This window comes from Octodon degus, unplaced genomic scaffold, assembly GCF_000260255.1.
Source record: "Octodon degus isolate 3935 unplaced genomic scaffold, OctDeg1.0 scaffold00079, whole genome shotgun sequence".
Classification (NCBI taxonomy): Eukaryota; Metazoa; Chordata; class Mammalia; order Rodentia; family Octodontidae; genus Octodon; species Octodon degus.
Window position 1 is genome coordinate 2,799,638 of NW_004524655.1, and position 9,846 is coordinate 2,809,483.

General features: G+C 48.7%; 1 protein-coding gene across 1 annotated transcript in view; it reads left to right on the forward strand.

The window, feature by feature from the left end:
- Rnft2 (ring finger protein, transmembrane 2) overlaps positions 1–9,846 on the forward strand; it is a 79,809-nt gene that overhangs the window by 63,086 nt on the left and 6,877 nt on the right. The window contains exons 8-10 of the mRNA XM_004636221.2: positions 2,767–2,916; positions 4,288–4,353; positions 4,492–4,593. Of these exons, the coding sequence (XP_004636278.1) occupies positions 2,767–2,916; positions 4,288–4,353; positions 4,492–4,593 (318 nt within the window). The remainder of the gene's footprint in view (positions 1–2,766; positions 2,917–4,287; positions 4,354–4,491; positions 4,594–9,846) is intronic.

Here is a 9,846-nt window from a genome sequence, read left to right on the forward strand (position 1 = left end):
CTGTGTGCCTCCCTTCCTCCCCTCCTCCCTCCCTCTGTCCCTCCCTCTCTGCCTGCCAGTGGCCTCCCTGCCTGTGTGTAGCTCTGGGGATTGAACACAGTAAGTGCTGAGATTCTCACCTCCTGCCCTCTTAGAAAGCATTTTTATATTGAGACAGGGTCTCACTAAACTGCCCAAGCTGGCTTTGAACCAGAGAGCTTCTTGCCTCAGCCTCCAAATTAGCTAGGACTACAAGATGTGCCACTACTGCTGATTCTTTTTTAGTATAGGGTTTACAGGGTCTGTCTACACAGATCGGACTCATAGTGATCCTCCTGTTTTCAGCCTCCCAAGCGCTGGGCTTACAGACAAGCGTCACCCTGCCAGTCTTAGTTGCCATCTCAGCACCTCCTGGGGGTGGGGCTAGCATAGCACTCTGGGGATCGAACCCTGATCCCTGCATCTTCCTAAGCAGACACTTTAATCCTCTGAACTATCTGGCTGGCCCCCACTGCTCAGTTTTTTTTAACTTTTAATTTGGAATAATTTTACCCTTAAAGAAAAGTAACAAACCCTGTGCTGAGAGCTGGCACCCGCTGCAGCTTCGTCCAGCTTCCCTGACGTTGGTATCTGATGCAACCGCAGTTGAAGCCAGGAAATTAATATGGATGCTGTGACTACGAACCCAGCCCCAGCCTTTATCCAGGTGTTGCGGTCCCCCACGACATCTCTCTCCAGGTTGGCCAGGAGCCCTCCTTTCGTCCGCTCGACATACCGCATAGTCTGGTCCCACCTGACCATCCTCCGCCTTCTCTTTCACTACCTTGACCCAAGGTAATGTTGAAGAGTGCCGGGCGGTTATTCTGTGGCCTCCTTTGGATTTGTCTCTGGCCTTCTGATTCAACTGAGGTTACGAGGTTTGGGCCAGGATGTCACCAAAGTGATGCTGTGTTCTTCTCTGCATCGTATCAGAAAGCTCGGGCTGATGCTATGACGTCCTCTGAAGGTTTTAGCCTTGATCGCCTAGTTAGTGGGGTGTGCAATTGACGCTGTACATGTTCATTTGCTTCGCCATGTAATTGCTCCTTCAGGGGATAATACCGTAATGGCTACATGGCTGTCCATTCTAGATCTCTAACCTAGACACACCTTCTTGTCTGTACATTTAATTTGTGACTTTCTGTGTTGTCTTTTTTTTTTAATTATTTATTTATTTATTTTAACATTTATTGTGTGTGTGTGTGTGTGGCCAGCTCAGCCCACCAGGGGGCAGGGCTGGCTGGCATGTGGTGCTGGGGGATTGAACCGTGGTCCCTGTGCTTTGCTAAGCTTCTTCTAAGTAGGTGCTTTAGACCACTGAGCCATCTCTCCAGTCCCTGTCTTGTCTTAAAGAACAACACAGTGGCCTTTCCTACTGGCACATATTTGCAATACCCTTAATTATTTTATTAGTAGGACCACTGGAGCAAAAAATTACTCACATTTTTAAGGTTATGGATGCCAAGGGTGGGGTTATATTTGTGTGTGTGTGTATTCCCTTGTTTTAATCAGCTTTATCAAGGTAGCTTTTACATATAACAAAATGCACAGATTTGGAGCAGATACTCCGGGTAAGTTCTGGGAGATCTGCAGACCCACGTAATCGATCCATTTCCTGTCGCTCCGTGTTATTGCCTGTTCTTGGTCTCCAGGCAAACCAGAATTACACACTGTAGAGTCTTTGACAACTGTCTTCTTTGATTTGACATATCGTCTGTGAGATCCATCCACATTCCTGCAAATACTGGCCATTTGTTGATTCTTACTGCTGAGTAGTATCCTATTGCATAAATAGTGCCAGGATTTATTTATCCATTCTTCTGCTGATGGACATTTGGGCTGTTTCCAGTGCAAGAATCTTATGAATAAAGCTGCTAAGAACATTTCCGTATATGTGGACATATGTTTCTATTTCTCTGAGGTGACTGCCTCAGAGTGGAATTACAGGGTCATGAGGTAGGGTTCCATTGACCTTTATTAGACACGACAGGATGGGGTTATGTTCATCTCCATTTTATAGCACCAGCTGCAGGAAGCTTGTGGGACTTACCCAAGGGCAGGGGGCAAGGGGAGTCCAGGAGGACTTGGGGCCAAGGACAATGTTGGGTGCGTGTCCACTCCTCTGCTTCGGTTCCTCAGAGCGACCTCGTGGTGGGGAGAATGGGGCTCCCGCTCTATAGGAAAGGAAACAGGCCCACAGATGTGCAGCTCAAGGGGAGGCCCCAGGCTGCCTCCTGGGGGGTGCTGGGGGAAAGGATGGAGGTGGGAAGGTTGTGCCCCTCTGCTCCTCACCACCCGGCTTGTGCTACCTGTACCAGGTGCCCTCCTGCCCAGGCCCCTGGGGGAAGGCCCCTGTGAAACCTGCAACAACCATCTAGCGGGGTCTTCCAGAGAGGGAGCTGCTGCTGGCCCCCCACATTTCACTTTGAGGCCTCCAAACCTCAGCAAGAACCAGAGAGTGACCACACCCCAGCCCTGGCCCAGCAGTGTAGGGTTTCTCCCTCCCTGAAACCTGATCCTGGGTGTTTTGATCTTCTGGGCTGGTGGGTGTTGGGTGAGGACATTGGGCAGGGGCCGGGTCTCCCTGGCCATATCGGGCCCCATTAAAGCTGGCCTGAGTGCTTTCCAAAGCTGATTAATGGCCTGCCTGTGACCTGGAATGTCATTACTGCTGGGCCGAGGGCCCCCCAGCTTGGTCCTTTGGGTCTTTACTGCTAATAATAATTGATGCTCTTTGTGTGGTTGCAGGGAAAGTTCTATCTGGTCATCGAGGAGCTGAGCCAGCTGTTCCGGTCGCTCGTCCCCATCCAGCTGTGGTACAAATACATCATGGGTGACGACTCCTCCAACAGCTACTTCCTGGGAGGGGTCCTGATCATCCTTTACAGTCTCTGCAAGGTGAGGGGCCCCGGGGCTGGAGAGCTGGCCAGAGGACACCGTGTCCCCAGACCAGGCCTGCAGTAACCATGGCATCACCGTTTTGTTCTCTTTTCATTCTTGTTTTTCTTTTCAAGACAAGCTCACATGAAGTCTCCCTGACTGAACTTGAACATTCAACCCTCCTGCCTCGGCCTCCCAGCCTAATCTCTTTTATTCATAAACTGGGATAAAATGTCACGAAACATAACATTAACTGCTGACCTGTTTGATGTGTGCACCTCAGTGGCACTTAGCAGACTCACAGTGTCACGCACCTCCCTCCCCTACCCAGTTCTGAGACATGTTCGGCACCCCAGAAGGAAATAAGTCAGTCCCTCATGTCGCCACGCTCCCCTGCCCCAGCTCCCAGCAACCACTAATCTACTTTCGGTCTTCTGAATTCACCTATGTTGGATGCTGTAGATAAAGGAAATTTTGTAATGTGTGACTTTTGGTGTCCGGGCCCCTTTTACATAGCACTCTGGAGGTTCATCCACGTTGTGGCAGATGTGGCGCTTTTTGTGGCTGATCCACCTTAGTTTCTGGCCTACGATGCCCCCCCATATGCTCCCCTTTCACTTAGTCATCTTCACAACAGCGTCTAACTTACATGCCATTTGCTCCCATTTTGCAGGTGCAGAAACTGAGGCTTAGGGAGAGGCAGTTACTTGTCCAACGTCGGAAATAACAACAAGCATCAAACCCATCACACTCCCTCCAAAAGCCCAGAGCTCTGCACCACCTTCCTCTGAAATTTTCTCCCTCTTTCTTATTCCCAAAATATTATCCCACTACGTTACACATCCTCAGCCCCTCAAATCTGTAGGCAATGCTTTCTTTCTCATTATTAATATAAATCAGGGTTTTTTTTCAAAAAAAAAAAAAATAAACACATTCTCCTCCTTTGTTTCCTACTCTATTTCTGGCTTTAGGAAATTATAGAATGTGTATGTTCTTTTCTTCCTCCCAGCAGGACTAGCCAGCAGTGCGTGCACTGTTAGGCAGGGGGCCTTATCCTGTTGGCAGTTCTGATTGGCTGGGAGTGCCAGGGTGGAGAATGGTTATCAAACTAGGAGGAAGAGTGCTATGATTGATTAGCAATGTCTGCCCTGGGCTTGGGAAGGGGAAAGTGCAGTATGTGTGCCATTTCCTTGTTCTCCTGGCCTAGGTTGTAGGGGAGACTTTTGATACCAGGCAGCCACACGAAAGCCAAGCAAAAGTCACACAAATGGGAAGAAGCTTCCTGAGAATATTCTGAATCCAAGATAGAGGCAAGATATGCCAGGGAGAGTGTTCGGGGTCATAGAAGATGCAGACACTTTTCAGCCATCATTTCTGCTCTCCTTTCAGTCATTTGATATCTGTGGCCGTGTGGGCGGAGTCAGAAAAGCCCTGAAGCTTCTCTGTACCTCTCAGGTGAGCTAATTCCAGGTGGTCTTGACCAAGGTCCCCCAAAACTGGCAGCTGGAAACGGCAAGCACCCCTTCCTCACCCCGCAGACCTCACAGGGCCGCTGAGGCTGACTGTGCTCATTTTCTCCCCAAACTCAAACAGAATTACGGTGTCCGAGCCACTGGGCAGCAGTGCACCGAAGCTGGAGATACCTGCGCCATCTGCCAGGCTGAGTTCCGAGAGCCTCTGATTCTCCTATGCCAGGTAAGCAGGACCGCACTCAGACAGACCCAGGTTCAAATCTAAGGCTCTTCTCTTAGTGTCTGGCCTCGGGAAGGTCACTACTTCACCTGTCTGAGTCGCAGTGTCATCAGCAAAACGTAGACATGCCAGATTCAGTGTGCTGTCGCGTCAGAATCCCATAGGTGTGGTCCCAGCTGCATTCCTTTTTTTTTTTTTTTTGCGGAACCGGGGATTGAACTCAGGCTCTTGCACTTGCCCCTCCATCTCCCCTGACTATTTTTAAAATGAGCATGATAACAATACCTATTTCATAGCGCTGTTAGCATGCTTTAGTGAAACCATCTATGGAAAGAGCTAACTTTGAATTATTCAACATAGAAGTTACTAGTAGTATAGTTATGACTCTAGGTATAGTTATTATTATTGCCATTTGTTTTCGTATCTGTCAAGGGTCACCACGCCTTGGTGGTGAGTGCTGGTCAGTCCCTCTTAGCTCCCTAAATGGATCCCTCCTCCCCTCTGACACCAGGAGTGGGGTGTCAACTCAGCAGATGCGCAGTGGGTCAAAGCATCCTATTAGACACTGAGAGGGGAAGCAGAGGGCACACGGAGCCTGTCCTCTCCTCTGGAAGCTGGTGGCCTCCTTGGGGAGACAGACATATACATAAATAACCATGAAACAAGGCAGGCGGTGATAAGTGCTGTGTAAGAGAGATTCATGCAGCGTCCCATGGGACCAGGGCAGAGAGCATTGTGTTCTGGGTTGGGGAGGACTTTTGGAGGAGGCGTAAGCTGTGAGCCCAGAAGGAAGGGAAAGACAGATGGGCTGCCCAGCATGGCCTGAAGGTGGGACAGGAGCTGGGACCCTCTTTTAACATTCAGGGGAAAAAGTATATATGTATATGTATTTATCAATAAATATATATATATACGCAGTTAAAAGAGATTGTTTTCCATTTAATTTTTAATTTTATTCCTTTTTAAATGGATGCTCTGTTTCCAGAGGTGAAACTGAAAAAAGAGTCTGGGGCAACTAGACAAGTAAATGCAGGGCTGGAACAGAGAAGGGGTGCCCAAAACGCTAGTGGGATGAAATCCTAACCCAGATCCATGTGGGTTTAACCATCACAAGTGTATCCCAGAAATGCAGAAAGGTAAGATTAGAGGAAATTGAAACTGAGCAATGGGTATATGGAAAGGATCTGTTCTATCTTTATTGCCTTTCAATAAGCCTAAAATTATTCTAAAATAAAAAGATTAATTAATTAATTTATTTATTTGGTACAGGGTCTCACTACATAGCTTAGACTCACAGTGATCCTCCTGTCTCAGCCTCCCCAGTGCTGGGATTACAGGCGTTTCTGTGGCCGGCATGGTGTGCCTTGGGTTCTGGTGCTGACATGGCATGTGGTACCGGGGATCAAACCTGGGTCCTTGTGCTTGCCAGGCAGGTGCTTAGCCCGCTGAGCTATCTTCCCAGCCCCTAAGAAGGTTCTTTTTAAGAAAGCGCAATACAGATAAACAATGGCAACAGGCCTCCTACCTGTGTCTGCCAGCTCCGTAATCCTCCCTTTTCCCACACAAGCAACCAGTATGAACAGTTTCCTTCATATCTTTCCAGAGATATGTTACAGGATTTAAACATATATGTTACACATATACATGACACACACATCTGTGTAGATGTGTCTACAGATGCAGACATACACACAGAAACTTGCCTTTAAAAACAAAAACAAAAACCAGCATGAGCTGAAGCATATTCCTCCCAAGCTGCCTTATAGATCTTTTTTCTTGCAACTCTTCGAGATGTGTCGTACTCTATTGTACAGCCGAATACATGCCATGTATGGTTAGAGTGTTTTCTTTTTCAGTATTGGGGAGTCAACCCATGGCTTTTGCACTGAGCTGCAGCCCCAGCTCTTTTTATTTTTATTCTCTATTTTGAGCTAAGGTCTTGCTAAGTTGCCCAGGTTGGGCTTGAACTTGGAATACCCCTGCCTCAGCTCCCCAGAGCACTGGCATTCCACATGCATGCCACCGTGCCCAGCTGCTGGAGCCCAGCATACCTCCCCACTCCCCTATTGAGAGGCCCTTAGCAGTTTATAGTCTTCTGTCATTCCAAAGATGGTTGTCATGAGGACTCTGAGATGCGGAGATCAGTCACATTTACCTAAAAGCATTTTGATGATTAAGTGAATTAATTGGAGTGAGACATTTCAAGTTGCACTGGGCACGTGATGAGAGTTCAATACATGTTAGCTCCTTGGGGCATGCATTCCATTTCGCCCGTGCAGGAGCTCCTGGTAGGATAGATCCTAGCAATGGGATTAGCGGGTCAGAGGGGGTAGAGTTTTGACAGATACTGCTAAATTGTCCTGCATGGGGAGAGTATCCACTTACACTCCCAGTGTGGAGCGTGACATGGCCTCTTGTTCCCTTGTGCACCACCAGTGTTATGAAGCCTTTTTGAGCTTTGCCAATCTGACAGGTGACAAACGCTATCTCAGCGCAGATTTCATTTGCATTTTCCTAATTATGAGCATGGCTGAGCATCTTTTCATATGCGTTGGAGCCATCTGTATTTCCTTCTCAGTTGCAGAGATTATTGGAATATGATGTCAAGGTGAAAGTCTTTCTTCTTTTCTGGCACTGTCTCTGAGCCTCAATCTGTTCATCTCTCTTCCATTCTTAGGGTACTGCTGTGTCTTTCCACAGCCGGATTAGAAATTCTTGGGAAGGATCAGATAAAGCGCTGTTGTCCCAGATGTAGGAATGGCAGCCACACCCAGGGGTGGTTGAAAACGACAAACACCCTCAGGTTGAGCACATTTTTCAGCTTTGCTTTGCTGCTATGAGTTGGGGCCTAGAAGGACCATGGTGGCTTGCACAGGTGAAAGGAGCATTCAGACTTGGAAATGCACTGAGTGAAGGAACAAATGAGTGAATGACTCAGCTCAAGTGCTACTTCATTGATAAAGGTTCCCAGACTCTATTTCTCCAGATTAGTTTTGCTCGCAGATACCATGGTTTCATCAATGGCTGTGATTTTTTTTCTTCACAGCACTTTCTGCAATTGTTAGCTAAATAGTTTATGGGTTATCTGAGTTCTGTAAACCCTGTATCTCTCTGCTACATGACCAGCATCCTAAGAGTAGACACCGTGTCTCTCTTGTCTCAAAGTAGAACAAGTATTCAGTGGATGCATATACGGGTGGATTGTATTAGATTGGATAGATGAGTAGATGGCTAGATGGGATGAATTGATTGGAGGATGAACAGTAGATAGATGGATGGGAAGATGGATGGATGGATGGATGGATGGATGGATGGATGGATGGGGTGTTTAGACAGACAAATGGATGCATAGGATAGTGCCAATGTAGAGGTGTGGGCAGGTTGGTGCAAAGAGGAATAACTGGGTGGGCGACCATATAATAGGTAAGTGGATGGACGGATGGATGTGTAACTAGATGAGTAGATGGGGAAATGTGTGAGTGGATGGGTAGATGGGCAAACACATGGATGAATGAGTGGGTGAAGAACTTACAAGGCTAAGAAACATCTTGTTTCCTCTTCTGAGAGTCGTCAAAGGAAGCTCAGTGTGCCACTTCTTCTGTCCACACCACCTCTTCTGGACTGGGACCTGGGAAACAGATCAGGTCAGACAGACTCTGTTCAGACACATGTCTGTTAGTCTCCGGAGCCAGGGCACGCTGCTGCCAGGCTGGGGGGGGGGGGCTAGGGGAAGGCCGTTTAGAATGCAGTCGAAGACCTGGCTCATATAAGGGACTCCTTTGCTGATGAGGAGAGTGAGGTTGCACGCAGAGAACAAGCCGCTCTCCAGCTTTCGCTCTCTGCGAGCTTGTTTGATTCTTTCTGAGGATTATGTGGTATAAATATTCAAAAAGACAGCAAGAGGGTGGTGACTTCTGTTGATTTTGTCTTTAAAAGTTGCTCACATGCTACAGGTTAGCAACTGTGTCTGTCTCCGCCCTTACGACACCCTATAGGGCGCCTCTTTCTCTAATAGAGGAGCACACTTGCCTCAAGGCCTGTTGTTGTTCCCCATCAGAGACCTGGCACTCAAACCCAGTGCCCTAGTGCCATTGGCTGTGCCCTTCCCACAAGGCTTGTCCTTATGCTCAGAGGTGTCTGAAAGGCAATGTTAAAAGATTAAAAAAACAAAACATGGACCCAGGGAGATAGCTCAGTAGAATAAGCGCTTGCCTGGCAAGCGCAAGATCCTGAGTTTAATCCCCAGTACCGGGAGAAAAAAAAAGATTAAAAAACCAGGCATGGCACACACCTATGCTCCCAGCACTCTGGGAGGCTGAGGCAGGAGGATCCCAACCTAGAGGTCAGCTTGTGCAACCCAGTGAGAGCTTGTTCTTAAAAAGCAAATGACAGGCCACTGAGATAGCCCAGCAGGCACAGGGACCAGCGCTCTATCCCCTGCACCACATGCAGCGCCGGCCCCATCCCCAGGCAACTGAGCCAGCAACCACATCTGGGCATGGTGGCACACGCCTATAATCCCAGCTCTGGAAAGCCTGGAATCAGGGGGATCCGTAGGAGTCAGAGGTGTGTAGTGAGACCCTGCGCAAAATACAAAATAAATAAATAAATGCTGAGGCTGAGAGATGTAGCTCGGTGTTCCTGGGTTCAATCCCTGGTCCAAAATAAATAAATAAAGGCCAGAGCGCTTTCCCTGGAAGCGTGGGGTGGCCCTGCCGTCCAGCTTGCCCTGTGCTGTGCGCATGGCCTCCTCAGAGTGAGCGAGCGGGGCGGAGCCGGGGCGGAGCTAAGCTCGCAGCACTGTCTGTCTCCTCCGGGCATCCCCTATGCTCCTCAGGGAGACCAACAGTGTCCCAAGCGCTGCTTCTGGCCCTGAGTGACACACTTCTGTGTGACCCAAGGGGGCAAATGATCCGGGTAGCCTGGATAGCCTGCGTGCGGGGGGAGGGGGGGCAATGCAGTCCCGTGGAATGGCGTGCGGTTTGCTTGGGGCACCGAGGACTGAACGTGGGTCCTTCACGGTGAGCTACATCGCCAGCCATCGATCGATTGGCTGATGGAGAGACAGGGTCTCACAATGCAGACCTAGCCTGCATTGCCCAGGCTAGGTCTGAACTTGCAGTCCTCCTGCCTCAGCCTCCCAGAATGGCGCGAGTAGTACAGGTGTGCACCACCGATGAATGTGTCTTGAAAATATGCTGTATCAATATTCATTATTAGGGGCTGATGAGATGGCTCAGTGGTCTAAAGCACCTA